This window comes from Trachurus japonicus, chromosome 9, assembly GCF_045865225.1.
Source record: "Trachurus japonicus isolate A0001 chromosome 9, Traja_1.0".
Taxonomy (NCBI): domain Eukaryota; kingdom Metazoa; phylum Chordata; class Actinopteri; order Carangiformes; family Carangidae; genus Trachurus; species Trachurus japonicus.
In genome coordinates, this window is record NC_140915.1 from 10,650,764 (window position 1) to 10,669,992 (window position 19,229).

Sequence of the window (19,229 nt, forward strand, 5' to 3'; positions counted from 1 at the left end):
GAATGATTTAATAAGCAAATCATCACAAGTCAAATGGCATCAGTCTTGAAGCCCACAGGCTACAATTTAGCTACACAATGCAGATATTTACAGCACCTTAATAAAGTTATGTTTTGGCAATTCTTTCACAACTTATAGGTAAATGGTAAATTGGTAAGTATCCGAAGTCCGATTTTTATGAATGCACCACCAGATTTCCCCTATTTTTCCTTTAAAATGAATGTAGCCTATTTTGTGATGATACATTCACACAAAATAACAGAATAACAAACCTATGTTTATAAACTGCAGTTTAAGAACATAACCAAGTTTCTTGTTTTCATGTGTGTAAAAATATTGATATACCCTTTAAAACTTGTGCTATACTTGAAATTCAAGATCAAGACCAAGATAATCCGTAAAGGAAATTATCCTGTCACAGCAGCAGCATTCATACAGACACAAAAGGACAACAGCAACCATTATTATAAAGCTATTTTACCTTTCATTGGGTTTAATCTACAACTACCCAAATAAAACTACCAAAAGTATTAAAATCGATCATCAAAACTTGAGATAGTCGAAATAAAAAACACTAATTAGGGCCAGTATGCATCATATAGACATACCTTTACTCTTATACATGAAGTAAATACGAATAGTTTTTAGACTTTTACATGTGTATTATGCAAAGTTTACAAAATAAAGTTTGCCTGCCTGTTTCATAACATAAAACTTTGTCTTTATTATTAGAACATTAGAAATTATGAAATTCACCCATCTACACACTGCTGACCCCTGGTCTCCTCTACAGTATATGTGTAATTATTTTCAGCTCAGTAGCTCCCCCAGCAGGTTTGAGCCAATATTACAGTTAAAAAAGACATTCAGTGCACTGTGTATATTGTCAGGTTTATCTGCTGCACCAACCTGTTACAGTAGCAACTTCCCTGGAGACTATAGTCAGACTAATAGAAATGTTAAATGTGTTAAAACTGCATTATAATCTATTATCATTATTATTATTGCCTTATGCTGTGGAGGTAATTAAACTCAGTTCAGTTGGCTTACAACACCAGGACCCGAACCAAATGATGTGTGTAACCTTTCTCTTTTAATTGGTTACTTCTCATTCCTCCTCCAGTTTAAATGCAGGGATTTTTAATTGGGTGCCATGGTGTGTTTCACCTCGCTTCACTCACTCCCCGGCCTATAAATCCACTCAGCTGACCGACTGACCGGGCTGGAGGTTAATTCAGTTTCAGCTCAGTCACACCTTGTAGTAAATTAATTCACCCTGCATGTAGCACCATCAGCCGCCATGAAAAAAGAGCTACAGTAAACATATTTTAGTGGGATGCTACTCGGATATTACAGCAAAAAAATATACAAGCTCAGGGAGAGATATCCCATAATAAAGCCACATGGGCCCCTATAAACTCACTGAGAACCTGCTGTAGCGAGGTATATACCATGGATGTATACACACACACTGATGTTTTGACTTTGGGTGAGTGCATCCTATTTTGTCCAAGGAAGAAACTAGTTTACAACCATTACATTTCACACCACAAGTTTTGTAAATGGTGGTCGAGGTGGAATGTGCAGATACTAATACTAAAGGCAAATCATTATGTTATCATGAGAAAAATTAAATTACTGTACATTTTTACTTTCTTTCAAAACCTATAGTGCATCACAGTCCTGGCCAGAAATGCATCAATGGATACAGTGAAAATGACTAACTGGTTTAAAAGAGATGCTTCAGAGTAAGATGATTTATGGCAACTGTCTGAAGATCCATATTATGATTATTATTCCTTGTACTTTATCATTAACTATTATTGTTATCATTAATGAGCTTAAGGAGAAGTAGATGGGCTAATGTTTTCAACCCCCCAAAAGACAAAGATTCACACGAAATTCAATGTCACACTATTAATCTATGCTATTAATTCATATCGGAGCTTTAAAGGCTGCAACAAGAGTGTCATTCATAAGAGATAACACAGATTTATTGCTCAGTGAATATAAAATGTCAACAACAAAAAGAAAATACCGGTAAGTGTTTAGGCTACTGTTATAGAAAAGTGAAACTATACATTTACACTATTGGAAGCTGATACTAGTGATTTTTTTTGGTTTAGTGATAAATTGACAGATAATCATTTCTACCTTAAACTGTTGGTTTTATTGTTTTATTGATGGGGTCATTAGATCTAAAACCAAACAGAGGTTCACATGCAAGCTTTAAAAAGACATTTTTTTCCAAGAATGTGTTTGTATTAATAAAACGAATCAGAGAGCAGCTAATGTTTTCAACCCCCTCCAAAGAGAAAGCATCACACACTGATCAGACAATTCATTGTCACAGGCCTACTATCAATTCATATTGGAGCTTTAAAGGCTCCAACCAAGAGCGTCATCATTCATAATCAATACATCAGAGAAAACACTGATTTATTGCTCAGTGAATATAAAATGTGAGACAATAGTGATATATTTTCACCTAGAGATAAGGTTAACTGTTATTTTTGTGTGTAAAATGTATAAACTTATCATTTCTACTGAGACATGCACTGCAAAAACTCAAAATCTTACCAAGAATAGGCCTATTTGTCTTGTTTTTAGTCAAAATGTCATTTATAGTCAAAACAAATCTCATTATACTTAAAATAAGACTCATCACTTGTTTTTAGACACTTTTTAAAAAAACTTCTTTCAAGCATATTTTCACTTGAAATAAGTAGAAGTATCTGATAGTGGAGCAAGTTTTTCTTTCTTATTACAAGCACAAAAAACTAGCTTTCACTGACAGATTTTTCTAGCCTACTTATTTCAAGTGAAAATGATCTAAAAACAAGTTTATTTTTATGTGATGAGTCTTATTCTGTGGAAGTGGAAAGAGATTAGTTTTGACTAGAAATGAGACATTTTGACAAGAAATAAGACAAAATATTCTTGGGCAGATTTGGAGTTTTTGCAGTGCATGTCTCAGTAGAAATGATACGTTTTTACATTTGGTCAGAAAACACAGAAATTAGAGTTAAAACCTGATCTCTATGGTGAAAATATATTACTATTGTCTCACTTCTTGAATTTTCATCACTTTATTACAGTAAATAAGTCCATATCATACACACACACGCACACAGAACAGGCAGAGACAGGTTTGTATTTGTCTCTCTCTCTCTCAGACCAACGTTCACAGCATCGGAGTAGAAATAAATAAAACAAAGGTGTTATAAACTCAGAGATGTGCAGTGATCACACTTAACATGCAACTGGAAATATTCTCTCTCTTTTTTTTCTTTTTAAACAAAACATCCCATAGGAAACATCCACAATTGTTAAAAAAACAAAAACAACAGACAAGCAAACAAAACAGACAAACAAAAAAAGAAAAAACTACAACATCATTCTAAATCTTGATCACATTTGTCTCACATTTTGAGCAAATTGGTTTCATTGATGACAACCACACATGGACCATTTATAAGCTTAAAATAGACAAATTATTACAAGAATGTGTTTGTTGTAACGTTACAACAATCTGAATCAGAGAGCAGCAGAGTGATGCTGATGCCACTGTCCTCCTCCTCCCACGTATAGCTGTATCTCCCCAATCATCCCACTTTCTTTACTCCCACTGGAGTTTAGGAGAAGTCCCAAGAAAAAAAAAAGAAAAAAAAAAAAGATCTTGGCAGTAGCGGCGGCAGGTGGGCGGGGAGGGCCGGTGACCTTATAGCCCTCAGCAGCCTGGCACCACACAGACAGACAGACAGTAGCCTACAGCCCGCCTCAACAACCTCTAATAAACATCTCTCCTGGACGTTTTTGTATTGTTGTTTTCCCTTTCCTTTTTTAAATAAACTTCCAGAGGACATGAACAAGGACAAGCAGCAGAACAAGCAGGTCCCCGACTTGTCCAGACCTTTCTCCCCGTCCACCACCACCGGCAGCACCGGCACCGGCACCGGCACCAGTACCTCCTCCTCCACCGGCACCGGCGGCTCCTCCAAAGGCCAGAAAGCCCAGAGGATGCCCAAATGCTCCCGCTGCAGGAACCACGGCTTCATCTCCCCGCTGAAGGGACACAAGCGCTTCTGCAACTGGAAGGACTGCCAGTGTGCCAAGTGTAAACTCATCACCGAGAGGCAGAGAGTCATGGCGGCCCAGGTAACCGAGGAAAGATAAAGATAAAGATACTAACCGTTACATGATGGCGGCGGCCCAAGGAAACTAACTAACCAACGTTCCACCAAGCGACCGTTACTTCACTTCAGCCGTTGGTTAGCTGTCAGCGGCTAACTTAATTAGCCTAAACTCACAGCCCGGCGGGAGCGGAAAAATAAAAAATAAACTGTTAAATTACCGTGTAAATCATAAAATATAACATTAAATAGGTTGGATAAGTTTTTTTATTTTGTTTTTTTTGCTATTTTTAACCACTGTGGATCAGTTTACTGGTTTATTCCCGCATTTTTATTTTGCAAACAATGTAGCAGTTTGAAATGTTAACGTAACTTAGCTGTAGCTTTGTTTTACACCAGCTAGCTAAATATTTATAAACATTTTATGTCATGTTATGTTGGATGTTTTTTTTCTTTTTAATCTGTTGCAATTTATTTGAACAGTTTATTCATAAGTTGATAAACACTCAGGCTGCTTCATATAAATATTTATTTTTACTTTGTAACTTTGCATTTTGTAGCTCAGAGTTACATTTGTTGAGGTTGTAAAAAAAAAAAAAAATCAATAATCAAATAATCAAACATTATTCTTCTCCGTGGGCTATTATTGTGATTGTTTGTTCATAACATGTCAAGAAATTGAGAAAAATATCAGTTTACAAAGTCGTGTAAAACAGATATCATCAATATTTCTTTTTTTTTTGCTTCAGAAATGGCTAAAACAATTATTGAAATGTAAACTATTTACTATAAACATTTTATAAACTATTGTATATGGCAAACAACAATATAAAGGATTTTTTCCCCCACAATTGTCTGTCCTGGAATAGAGGAATTTATATTGAGCAAGAAATTGTCAGATGAATCAACAATTTAATCATTAAAGTTACAGTCGGTGCTACAATTGTAGCTCTACAGTGTATATTTACGTATTTTTCTTGTTTTATACCAATAATCTATTATCTTAATTAACTGTAATCTTTCTCTGATTGTGTCTGGTTCTTGTTTTGTATCAAACAGAAACTGTTTAGTCTGATCTTCAAAGACACCGTTTCATGCCAAACAGTGTCTTATCATCAGCCCCCTGTGTTTCCCTCCCCTCCAGGTCGCCTTGAGGAGGCAGCAGGCTCAGGAAGAGGAGCTTGGGATTTGTAGTCCGGTGACTCTGTCGGGCCCCGAGGTGCTGCTGAAGAACGAAGCCGGGGCCGACTGCCTGTTCTCGGTGGACGGACGATCCCTGACGCCCACCAGCATCTCCAGTTCTGCCGTTGCAGGTGAAGTATCCTCCACCGCTGTTATCCACAACTTCTGCTGCCGCGCCACTTAACTGAGAGTCACTGTGTCCAAAGTACAACGGCTCTGGAAAAATATGGTAATATCAAAATATTACTAAATAAAGTAGTCAGCATCTATCACATGGAAAAACACACGGTGAAAGGCTGAAATGAAGAGATGAGCAGGAAGTGATACTCTCTATATGGGTGTGTGTAACTCAGTAGTGTTTATAGATTGTAATTTAACCCCCCCTAATCATTTAAAATGTCAATGGCTTAACTATATATGATAGATTAGGTGTTGGTTTAAGGTTCAGTTTTGATAAACAAGCGATGGTAGATTAAATAAACCTACAAATAATCAGATATCACTCACAAACCACACACTTGTATTGATGCCTTAGTAATAACAACCACACAGGTGATATGTGAGTATCTAAGTAGTTCAACACGCAAAGAAACGACAACATTGAAGCCTTTGAAGTCATTAATACAGACCTGACATATAGTCAGTTAAAGAAACCCTGAGCCCTTATAAATGAGAAGAGAAGACACAATGTATATAATGTCCAGTGTTTTCAGTGTGATGAATGAATTGATGTGTATACACATTTTCATTCATTTTTGCAGCATCCTTTAAAAATGTGTGCCTATTTTGGAAACACAGAACAATATTTACAACACGTTTAAAGCTGTGTTTGAAAATTGCAGCTTTTAATGGCACAAATTGTGTTATATTCATGCATTTTACAGATTTTTTCCCAAAATCTATAAAATGGACTTATTAGAAAGTTCAATGACTGTTTAAAAAAAGAAAAAGATCACTTATTTTGTATGTTGTACATCATTTTAATGACTCTTTCGAAGGCACCATCAGTCAGATACATTTTCATGGGAAAATTAATAAAAAATAAATTTTGAGTCGATGGATGACAGCAGCATAAAAGGGCACTGTTGCTTTCCTCCTTGTCATGTGGAGGCACACAGAGATCCCGTGTTCCTTCTTGGCCTGATAGCCAAAAAATTTTAGGAGGTTTTGAATAAGACGGCGGTCAAGGCCGCCCGCCTTTGTGTCCGTGCGTCGATACCGTGAACTTGGCTTAGCAACACAGAAGAGAGAGAAATACCGGCGTGGAAAAATAAAAAAAGGAGTCGAGCACACTGTGATTCACTGGTGACAAGAATGAGAACGAGGGACAACACATGTCATTATCTTTTTTTTTTGGTGGTTCACAGTGTTTTTTCATTGTGTTCGCCCCCTAAAAAGATCAGTGTCTGCCTGAGAAGAATGTGGCCTTGTTGATAAGGAAAGTACAAGCAGATAATGAATGAGTAGTGATGACATGATGGTTTTTACTTGTCTTGATGGGACACAACACGTGTTTTATGTGTGTTGTGATGGGTGTCAGGAAACACACATGTCACCTGCAGATGGTGCTGTTGGCAGCAGTTTGATCAAGAGGTGGCAACACAGGAGAGACAAGTGCAAAGTGCAGTTAATTAAGTGGAATAAATGTTTCTAACTTGAATAAATTAGTGTGTAACTAGTTCACAATCCAGCCAATAACATGTTAAAACATGCCCACATTTATTAAAACTAGGGATGTCACAATTACTTATTTTCACAATTAATTGTGGTATTACAGTTTTTCTCGATTGTTTACACACATTTTCTGAAAGCATGCCTCATACTCTCAGAACTCTACACACAAATCCAAAAACACACACACAATGGGCAAAACCCCTAACTTCTCCTGCAAAATGAAACTTTACATTCAAAACAATGTTATTTATTCTCAAAATGCTATTTTAGTCTCAAATGACACACACAAACCATCATATGAATAGACATTTATAAGAACCAGTTGAACATTGATGTGCTCAGTGTAAAACACTAGGATGAATGGAAAACACTTCTACTCCATTCCTCATAATGACTTAGGCTTTTTTTTTTACTGTAACTACAGACAGTACATAAATGTGTTGTAAAATTTTAAAATATTGTTTTGATACTCAGAACACTCAAATACACCTTAACAAATGAAATGCGTGAAGACGCGACCGAGGTGGTCGTGTGACGATGCAGCCATGCTGATCTGACCACAAAAGAAAAAAAAAAGAGTTGCTCGGGGTCAGCTGGTTTATGGCCGAACAATTTTGAAAGACTGAATACATAATTTTGACAAGATGAGAGACTACTGTAACATGTAGCTCACCTAGTAGAGCAGCACTCTTTGTAGTCAAAGACTTTGTTCTAGTCTAGGTCCAAATCCCTCTATCAACATGCAATTTTGGTGATCAATGCATTTTCTTTTCTCATCATCATTATGATCACTGCTATATACTGTATATGTGTGTGTGTTTGTGTTGTGTGGCCTCTCTGTTTGGTTTCTCTCTTTTTGGTGTCAGTCCATCACTGCCTGTTTCCCTTTTTTGCTAAAGCTCTGATTGCTAATTGTAAAACTGTGTGACAGGTGTTTACCCATGTGATGAGTCAGTGTGAATAGTAGGGAAACTAACTTTAGAATTTTGAATAACAGTGTGTTACTCGTGAAAACAAGAGATTTTCTTTATGAAAATTGTGCCAAATGCAGAGAATTGTGTGTAGTGTTTTGAAAAAAGTGTGTTATAGAACTGCAAATTGAGTGTAAAGCAGGAACTGTGCTTGTAGTTTAGCAGATTTGGTCAAGGGAGTTGGTGCATTAGTTAGATGTTGAGGCCATTGTGTCTCAAGTACCAAAAATTGTGTGTAAACAATCGAGAAAAACTGTAAACGCCACACTTAATTGATCGTAAAGATTCCTAAATACCGTCACTTTCCAAAAAAAGATAATGTCGGAACTGTATTGGCAGATGTGCGCCAAAGTAAAGCTAAATGCACAGATACTGGTCCATACGTAACATTGAATTGGTAGGAATTTAAATGCTAGAGTCAGTGTCATTTGTAATAATAAAAAAAAAAGATTAAAATTAACTTTAACATTTGGTATAGAACAATGACTTATATATTTCAAACACTTTAATAATTGGTCATATTTTAGTCGATACTTTGTGGAAATAATTAGTAATACTGCAAAAACTCAAAATCTTTCCAGGAATATTTGTCTTATTTCTTGTCAAAATGACTCAATTTTAGTCAAAACTAATCTCTTTCCACTTAAAATAAGGCTCATCACCTAAAAATGAACTTGTTTTTAGACCGTTTTCACTTGTTTCAAACTAATTTTCAATTGAAATAAGTAGAAAAATCTGCCAGTAAAGCAAGTTTTTTGTGCTTGTAATAAGAAAGAAAAACTTGCTCCACTATCAGATTATATCAAGTGAAAATATGCTTGAAAACAAGCTACTTTTTAAATGTGAGGAGTCTTAAAATTAAATTTGTTTTGACTAGAAATGACATTTTGACTAGAAATAAGACAATGTTCTTGGTAAGATTTTGAGTTTTTGCAGTATGCATAATAATCATGATAATCGTAGTACCGTGATTATTTCTCTGACAATAATCGTAACCACGAAAATCTGTAATTGTGACGTCCATAATTAAAACAAAAGCCAATTCAACAAGAATATATCTTCAGCTCCATTGTCCAGATGTTACAGAATACTGACACCCTGTCCTGTCTCGTCTCGTCCATGCAGGCGGTCGCTCGGCGTCGTCCCCCGGCCCGGCGGCGGCGGCTGCAGCCCGGGCTCACGGCGACGGAGCGTCCGACCTGCTGATGGAAACCTCCTATTACAACTTCTACCAGCCGTCACGCTACCCGGCCTACTACAGCAACCTCTACAACTACCAGCAGTACCAGGTGACCAACCACAGCCGCACTCGTTACTCTACACTGTGTTTCAAAGCTTGTTTCCTGCAGTGAGCATGTGCACAACAACCTTCCTCCTCCTCCTCTTCCTCCTCCTAACAGAAGAAGACTAATGTGTTTATATGACGTATGTGTTGGACATTGTTGATACAGGTCTTGCTCCGTGTTTACCTGCATTGTGTGTGTTTACCTTGGCTCAGCACGGCAATTCATAATCTTATTTATCTTCTCCTGTTACATCCAAAGTGGTTGTAAAACTACACTGCAAATTACCCTGTTAAAGTTATTTACACATTTCTATCCTGTATTGAGGGTATATTCTTAAATTCATTATAAATATGTCTTTTATTACCTCAATTTTTCAGGAAAATCTTAAAATTAATTCAAGTAATTTGATGTAATAACCTTTGAACACTTATCACAGCCTTCTGGTTTTAAGATTTTCCTCCTGAAGTAAAATGATCTAGTTGCATGGACAGATTATTTCACCAGTATCAAGTCATTTTCTCCTCAGATTTCTTTTATTTTAATATAAGTAACTGTTTTTGGCAGGGTTATGTTTCAGCTGTTGTAACCCTAGACCGTTATGAGAGCTGTGTCCATTTACTTTAGAGGTATGAATTCAAATTAAGCTTTTTATTTTGCAACTTTTCCATCTGTTTTCCATAGTTGAGGTCTGAAACGATCCTCCCATTACAATAAGCATTAAGATACCAGTATATAAACAAATAATTGTAACTTTTTTTTTTATTAATAAGGTCATCTGTCATGGCTCAGATTTAAGCATTCAGACTGATGGCTCTTAGATTGAAAGATTTAGGATTCAGTCACACGAGTCAGAGAATAGGGAGCTGCTCTGTGTTAAAAGAGATGGATGTGGGCGCACGCTAAGTGATGTACTGGTGTCATTTGTTTTGCGTATGATCGTGCGGCGTGCGTGCGTGTGTGTGTGCATGTCGGAGAAGGAACAAAGCTGCTTCCTGCCACAGAAAGACGAGATAAGCTGCTTACAGAAGCCACGAGTCACCTCGACATGAAAAAAGGTTCACTTTCTAATCACACAACTGTCACAATGAGATGAGGAGGCCCATGTCAGTGAGTCAGAGCACATGCAGAGCTGTGTGGGTATCACACACAAAAAACTAAACTATTGGATGGAGATCTGAAGTTTGAAGTGTCTTTCTGTGAAGCTATAAAAGCAAATTTTGATTTTGTGTTGAACGTATCTGACAGAAATTTCAATGGAGTGAATTGGGAACAAGTTGTGGTTGTACCTGGCTCAATGTGCACTGATAAAGTTGTAATATCATGTTTGCAAAACTCTTATTCTGCACTTTAAATGGTTTAAAAATTAACTTTCACTACAGCAAATTAATTAATCGGCGCGGCTCCTATGACGAAACCTACATGCTCCCTAAAAATCATCATTATTTGGCTCATAAACGTCTAAACTAAATTATCTTTCTACTAAATTTAAAACTTATTTTGAACACAATCGCAAAATGATAAGTGGCATTGACAGTAGAAGCCTGGTATTTGGACAGTTGCACATTTAAAATGTTTTTCAGGCTCTGCACTTAAGATGCTAAGTGTTAATGGGATTTTGAACAAGTTTTTCTTGCCCGATTGAACAGAACCTGGAAGTTTCTGGTTTCACTTTAATCTCCACATCAAACTGCTGCAGTACTTTCAGATTGATTGACAGGTGTCGGAGAGAAACCTCAAACACAGTCGGGACAAATACTTCTGGTTTGTGCATATACTATATACACCAATTACTGCTTTGACCTCTGACTGTCTCTGCTGTCAGATATTAAATGGCAGGGTGTCCCAGTGTCCCAGAAAGATGCTCTTTTTTATTATTATTATCAGTTAATCCACTATTTTGTTAATGAATTTAGTAAAAAACAAAAGTGAAACATTCAAATCCAGAATCTAAAGTGACCGTAAAATGTGGGGGAAAAAAAAAAAATTGAGAAGCTGCAGGTAAGGAAATACAAAATGTTGATAATTGACAAATAAATAAATTAGTTTTTGGTTTTAAAGAGAGATTAAATGTCGTTTATTGACATTAGAAGTTTATTTTCTTTGCATGTGATTCATATGAACTTTTATGTCTTTGTTTTCTCCAGCGATGGATGAATGTGTCACACACTTGCAATATAACGTAGGACACATGAGGGGGATAGTTAACACACACACACACACACACATACACACACACACGGTCCTTCACTCACCCATATTCACACTGATTTATGCTTAAATGTATCTCTATTGTGTCAAATGAGATGAGCTTGTGCTTGAAGCAAATTAGATCTATAACTCTTCAGTGTTCTCCGACGAGGTGGTTTGTTTTTCTATGAAGTACGTTTATCCATCCAGCCCCCTCTAACCCTCCCACCCACCTACCCTCAGTTCCCCCCAATAGCAACATCTAGTTTTGGGGTCACTGCCTCCGCTAACCTGCCAGCGCACGGCGGAGCCTGAATTGCAAAGGTTAATGGTATTGTCTGTCGGCTGAGGAGGGGGGAGAAAACGCCACGGCTCAGCGCTCGAGGGAGAAAGTGAGCACATTAATGCTAATCAGTTAGCACTCTTTAGCATAATTTAGCCATCCTCCTCTGTGATTTATGATGTTCTCAGTGAAGTTGTCAGGTGCAAGAGGGCTATGTGCGACGGTTATTCAAATTCAAAGCGACCGCTTCTTTGTTTTTTCCGCACGAGGAGCTGATTATTATTTGAAGATGGATCTCGAATACACAGATGCACAATTTAGTAACTAGAGATTCACTGTCATCAGGACTGAGAGTGATGGAACATATATATATATTTATTTTCTTTTAGAAATCAAAGGAGCTGTTTATAACCAAGCTTTTCTCTTTTGTCTCCTCTGTCTCCTTTACCTGTCCTAAACCTCCACACTTTAATGGGCTATACTCCAGTTTTAACATCCCCAGCTCAAAGTGATTATCCTTGAGTTACTCAATTTTGATTTTGTCTCTATATATTTACCGCAAAGCGCTTATCACTCTGCTTTTTTTGTTGTTGTCTGCACTAGACCCCAGAGAGAGCACAGTGTGTTTCGACTGTGCCACATCTCTTGTTATAAGTTGCAGATGTTACAGATGTTGCTCTTTTGCTTCATCACAACAGCAGCTGGTGGAGGTGGAGGTAGAGATATCAAGGAGATATCAACAAAACAAGAGCAGCAGATGTTTGTTTCAGTGCAGAATGGCATCCTGTGTGTTGTCTTGATTGCTGGCCAGTGTGTTGACCTTTTTTGACCTTTGGCCACCACATTCAAATCACTTTCATGTTTGCACCATAGTTTTCAAGGCAAATGCAGCCGGAACTACATCCCAGACAGTAATTTCAAAAGCACCAAGTAGTTCTGAGTATTTGCTTCATGTGTCGTAATGTTACATAATTATACATGATTATTTCATAGCGTGGTGAATGTGCAAGTCACAACTTGTCCACCAGAGTATTTTGGAGTTGTTGGATTGTGTATTTGATGAGTTTGATGAGGGACAGGGGGCTACTGTATGTACCTTTACCTGAGCAGCTCGCGTCTCTGCCCCGCGGATCTCAAAACTACATGCACCGACAATTAAAGGTAATGAACCTACTGCTATGACTATAGGGATTATCGCAATAGGAGAATTTGCCAAAATGTTGAACTATCCCTTTAAAGAGTTATTGCATCCTCAAGGCCAAAAAACAACTGTTTTGACAACTGATCTGCTCATCCTTAAACAGATTAGATCTGTTCATCCAAACTGACATGTTTGGAAAATGTTTTAGAAGTTACTGCAAGGTCACAGATCAGTTGAGTCCCAATGAACGCAAAATGTGCCAAATTTGAAGAGATATTGTGTTGTTCAGACAACCTGGAAACAACATGCCCCTGCACTGGTAACAGCAAAAATATGTTCTTGTTTTTATTCATTATTTTATTATTGTTCATGATTTATATTTTACTGCTAAATTCTTCTTGAAAAAATCCCATTTATTACTACGGCACGTTCCTAATCTGTTGCTACACTTCCTCCTTCCAGTTTTTCATTATCAATCAAGTCATTAATCACTTGGTGTTTTGCCAGAAGGGTTTGTGTTCTTCTTCAGCAGCAATAAGTCAGTCAGGTAAAATATTAATTAACTGTAATCCATCAACATACGTCTCTCACACTCTTCTCACTGCTAAAACCAGAGCTCAGAAGGAAACACAGTGGTCTTTATCAGCGTCAGTCCATCTCCCTGCTCCTCTGCTCTGCTCTGCGCTCAGCGGTGCTTGGCTGCCATGCAGGTGGATGATGATAATAATATAAGGGTGGTGCAGAGCCTCCAGACAGGAGATGGTGCCAGATAAGGAGACAGGCCGTCGCTCAGGGAGGTATCAGGAAGAGCCCCCCCAGGAGGCGACCACGTTAGCCAGGGAGCTGATGCATGGACATGTGGCATCAGACAAAAGAAAACAAATAACCTGATCCACCGTTAGGCTTTCCACCAATCTGATCGGCTTTATCGGATCGGCCGATATTTTTTGCATTTTATGCAACTTGTGAGATCAGCTGTAACTTCATAATTCACCGATCTGATCAATGACGTCTGTTCTGGAGGTTATTCTAAGGGCTGTATATGAACTGGATGGAAACACTTGTGGCCGCTGGGGGGCATCAGTTAAAATGCACGAGTCCAGATGATGTTCCTTTAATTCCTTTATTGTCGATCAAGAATGTTGAGGGTGTGAGTGTGATGGATGATTATGTGTGTGGACAACAATAATAATCCCAACAAAAAGTCTCTCTTTCTCTCAGTAGCACGCTTCCCCCAATGCCTCAACTCAATCTGCAATTCAGTTTCAGTTTAATTTATTTGACAAGGGACAATGTACATTAATAAAACATTGTAAAAAACAAAACAAATGTAAATGCACCGAGTTAGCTAAAAAAGCTAGTTTTCATCGCCAGTCCCTCTGCCTCCTTTCCGACAGCAGAGGGCGCTTATCTGACGCTCAATATCCCATTTACTTTTTCCATGGTTGTCCTTCAGCACAATGTCATTGTGGCATGATGATGTTGCTAATGATTCAAGATTCAAAAAACTTTATTGTCCGTCACATAGTGACAGGGCTCAAAACATAAGCGCCACAAAGACATAAAACACACATTTACTGTAAAGAGGAACTGCGTAAGTCCGGTTGCTTTTCCTCTGTGTTGCTATCGTTCCGGCCATGTGCATTTGTTTACAACAAAGCTGGCGAGAAATCAATCAATAGAACGTTAGATAACGTTATATATCATATACGATGTTATGACGTGTATATTTATGTAGTTTAATCTGTTTTCCGGTGCCGCAGCCAAGAGATGCAATAAGTAACATGCACGTGGACGGCAGAGAGCCTCCGTTCTCCCTCATAACAAGTTAAGCCATCAATTACTCCAAAACTGTTAAATTAAGGTAAAACAATCACTAATTGGTTATCCTGATCGTGTAAAGCCTATCCACCGTATCTCAATAAATGTCTTGACCAAACTTCTCCAGATTTGGCGAAGATTAAGGTTGGGGTGACCTCACAATATCTCAATAGCACCTTCTTCAAGTCCAGCACAGTTTGGTGATTTTCTTGTTACTAATTCTAGTAACGACTTTAAATCATGTCACTGCAGTTTCTGAGTTGGTCTCATGTCCATTATCTCTCATCTCTGTCTTTTCCTTTCCTTTCACCTACTTATCTTCAGGTCATTTAAGTGTTGCTGGTGTAGCGTAGACGACGGCCTCTCAGGGTTTATCTCAGAGCTGCTGATGTGCTTTCTGATATGTTGTTTCTGCCATGATGAAATAAGTGTAGAAACGTCAAGTGTGATCCCTATCTGTCGGAAAGAGCACGGATCACACTACTGTATGAAACACAGATTGATTCAGCTTGCGTACAAACATGGCGGTGCAAGATGGCGACACTCTAAAGCAAGACCCTTGCTATATTTATATATAAAAGAAGAATTATAAGGCTACGAAAACCAAACAAATTTCATTTTATTGTGATTATACAAATATATTCATGGATAGTATATTCAGATTATAATCATGTTAGATAACTCCATATAACTATTTATTTACATGGCATTTCATAGACAGTTTAGGCAAGTCACCCTGTGTGCATCTGCAAACATGACAAAACTGGTTTCATTTATTTATTTATTTATTTATCTTCTTTGTGAGCAACTTTCACTAAGACACTTTTGTTTGTGTGTCCTGCAAAAAACAAAAAAGAAAGAAAGAAAGCGTAAGCTCGGTGCACCTTCAAGACTCCAGTCCAATCTCTATTGTATTTTTCACAGCCTAATACAAGAGCTGAGTGTAGCTTAAATAACAGTTTATAAAGCTGTCGGAGAATTGATGGTGTGGACAATGCGGGTGACATATTACAGGCTGACAGAAATCAAATTCCATAAAAGTGAAATTGAAAACCCTCTGCGAGGCGGAGCTGCTGCTGAGTAGACAGCTCATTTCAAAGTTTTCAGCGGTTGGGTAGAAAAGCAAGCGCCGTGTGTTGCAGCCCCTCGATTTTCAGAACAAGTCAGGGACCTGTGAAATCAAACACCACTAATTTTCTGTCACATATTATTTTATGTCTGTATTTCTTCTTGTCACTTTATAGGTGGTTAAAGGTGTAGCCTGTGAATATCTGCGGGGCCACAGAGACACTAAGGCTGGGTTTTTATTGTGTTTGCAAATATCAAATGTAGAGAAAAAAAAGGATGTGGTATTTCTTTTCTTTCTTTTTTTTTAGATGCTAGAGCAATTGAAAACCTCAAAGTTTCTAAAGTCAGACGCCGACTGCCAAAGTTATAACTTGTATTATTTTGTCCATGATTGAGTTTGTTCCCGCAGAAAATAAAATGTTGCTTTTCTTGCAAACAATGAGTGATAAAAAGCCTTTAAACAGATGTATGCAAAGTTTTTCATCGGCTCATCATCACGTGATTAAGCACTGAGGTAAACTGAGATGGAAAAGAGAAAATCGATTGTCAGTTATCTGTATAATTGATTCAACTAATTTCAGTCTCAACGTGCAGCTGTAAAACTGGATTTTCTGCTTTTTGTTCTCACATGTGATCTTAAATGTACACTGTTAGACTTTTCACTGTAAATTTACAGTATTATACTGGCAGCAGCTTCACCAGCATAATACTGTAAAATTACAGCAATTTGCTGTATCTTATAATTACAGCAAAATACTGTAATTCAAATACTGTAAATTTACAGTATTATACTGGCGAAGCTGCTGCCAGTATAATACTGTAAATTTACAGTATTTGAATATACAGTGATATCCTGTATTTAATGATGATTACAGAATATTACTGTAATAGGCTACTACTACTACTACTACTACTACTAATGATAATAATAATAATAATAATAATAATAATAATAATAATAATAATAATAATAATAATAATAATAAAGAAATGACAGCAAGACAGTATTCATTTTTCAATTCAAATATTTATTGCAATAAAAATGTATTTCAGTTACAGTGCATAATGACATTTGGTAACTCACTGACAATTTGTATTTGTGAGGCAGGAACATCAAATTGTTTTAATAATCCCGTAATATAGGAAATGCAGAAAACAGCCAGGACAAATGCCTGGACTAAACGTACATTTTTCTGGCCACTCGAACTCACGGACACGGCGAGGAGATGACGAGGAACTGCTTGAAAGCGGACGTCTGCCTTGCAGAATGGACACAGGCTCTAGAATGAGAAAAATGTTGCATCAGTACATGGATTATCCGTTACTCTTAACAACGTTTTTTCTCATCACGCCGATTTCACCAACATAAACAGATATATTTTTAAACGGCTAAAAAAGTGGAGTAATAATAATACCGTAATAATTAAAAAGAAAAATCCTGTTCAGTGTAGCACCGTTCTATTGTTAGGTCAGCTGCAACTTGTGGCAGAAGCCAGAGGACCCACGTGCAGAAACCGGTGGAGAAAAAAAAAGTCAAAGTCAAGGACTAAATAAAAAAAATGTCACTGTCTCTCTCACGAGCAGTGCTGTCATTCAAATTTCAGCACTGACACAGCGGACAGCGCGCCTGCATGAAATGCATGCTCCGGAGGCGATCTTTTTTCAGTTAGTTTTGCCTCTTCACAGAGATTTTTCTGTGGAGATTTTTTCTATTTTTTAAACGAGTACGAAAAATACCTGCAGGCTATTTGTGCTAACGTTAGCTACTCCAGGCATAAGTTAGACCAGTTCTGCCAGTAAAATCGTGTTGTTTAAACAGGGTTACACAATGCTATGCTCTATAATTTCAGCTAAGCTTGAATGAAAATTGAGCTAGCTAACTGAAAATGAAAAGATTCAACAACTTTGTCCAAACACGGTTCTAAATGACAGAAAATTCAACTGGAAAAAAAATCCAAACCTTCTCCTAAGTCCGGAAAAAAAGATACATTTATGTGAACTTACTCAGTGGACAGCTCCAGACATCAGAGGTGAGCAGGTAGCCTTCCTGTGACTGCTCACACACAAGCTGCAAAAAAACTGTCAACTGTTGATTTTCAAATTTATTTTTCCCACACTTTTCACCTTCCCACAATGCTCTGCTGTTTACAGTAATCCTGTAAAAAAAAAAGGGCCTTCTCTAAAAGTGCTGTAATCACATTTTTTTCTCCCAGATTGCATTGCAGTTTACAGTATGATACTGTATAACAGTTTTACAGTAAAATACTGCTCAGATTTTACTGTAAATTTACAGAAAAGGGTTACAGTGTAATATTTTATATAGACTTAATGACATGAAAAGGAATCATTAAGATTGTTAAAGGGATAGTTCAACATTTTGGCAAATTGGCCCATTGCCATAATCCCTATAGTCATAGCAGTAGGTTCGTTACCTTTAATTGTCGGTGCAAGCTATTTAGAACGGCGGAGCAGAGCCGTGAGCTGCTCAGAGCTACTACGCTACATAACAGAGGCTAATGGGATTTCTTGGTTTCCCTCATCAAACTCATCAAATACACAATCCAACAACTCCAAAACGCTCTGGTGGACAAGTTGTGACCTGCACATTCACCACGCTATGAGATAATAGCAGAACGTTACCAGACAGAGTTGTTTTAGAGTTAATTCATGCAAAACAGCTGATGCACGTTGCCTTCAGGGACAGTTTTTCAGCAAGCAGTCTCTGCATTTACCTCTAAAACAAGGTAAAACTGAGCAGCTCGCGGCTCTGCTCCGCCGTTCTAAAAACAGCTTGCACCGACAATTAAAGGTAACGATCCTACTGCTATGACTATAGGGATTATGGCAATGGACCAATTTGCCAAAAATGTTGAACTATCCCTTGAAGAATAACCTAAACTCAACGGGAATGGACTCTTTGGTGAATATAAGTGTTATTATGTGATAATGACTCTGTTTATCTCCTGTTGTGTACGGAGCAGATGCCCTACGGTGACGGCCGCCTGTCCAGCCACAACATCTCCTCCGCCCCGTACCGCGTCCACTCCTACTACCCAGCGGCCACCTACCTGACCCAGGACCAGGGCTCCACCACCTTCGTGCCGCCGCTCTTCAGCCTGGAGGACAACAGCTACAACAACAGCAACAACAACAACAACAACAACAACAACAATTTCTCTGAGACCATGGCAGGCTGTGAGTGATCCACAAAAACACACACACACACACTTGTACACACACACACACACACACACACACACACACACACACACACACACACACTCGCTCTCAGGCCCCATAAAGTTTTACCCAGACTTTATCAACAGTGTGGTTAAGTACATTCAAGGGAGGGCTGCACTCAAGTCGAGAGTGCCGTAAAATTTAGAAGATGAAACGAGTCAGTGAAGCTTTTTCTTTTATTATTATTTTACTTTTACTAGACTTTTTACTCTCTACTGTACTTAAAATACAACAACAGTATGT

The 19,229-nt window shown here is 37.9% G+C and overlaps 1 protein-coding gene across 1 annotated transcript in view; it reads left to right on the top strand.

Annotated features, from left to right (window-relative positions):
* Positions 1-3,849: 3,849 nt before the first annotated feature.
* The window catches only part of dmrt1 (doublesex and mab-3 related transcription factor 1), a 41,077-nt gene continuing 25,697 nt past the window's right edge, over positions 3,850-19,229 (top strand). Inside the window, exons 1-4 of the mRNA XM_085785903.1 lie at positions 3,850-4,158; positions 5,278-5,446; positions 9,086-9,249; positions 18,725-18,941. Coding sequence (XP_085642029.1) covers positions 3,865-4,158; positions 5,278-5,446; positions 9,086-9,249; positions 18,725-18,941 — 844 coding nt within the window. The 5' untranslated portion in view covers positions 3,850-3,864. The remainder of the gene's footprint in view (positions 4,159-5,277; positions 5,447-9,085; positions 9,250-18,724; positions 18,942-19,229) is intronic.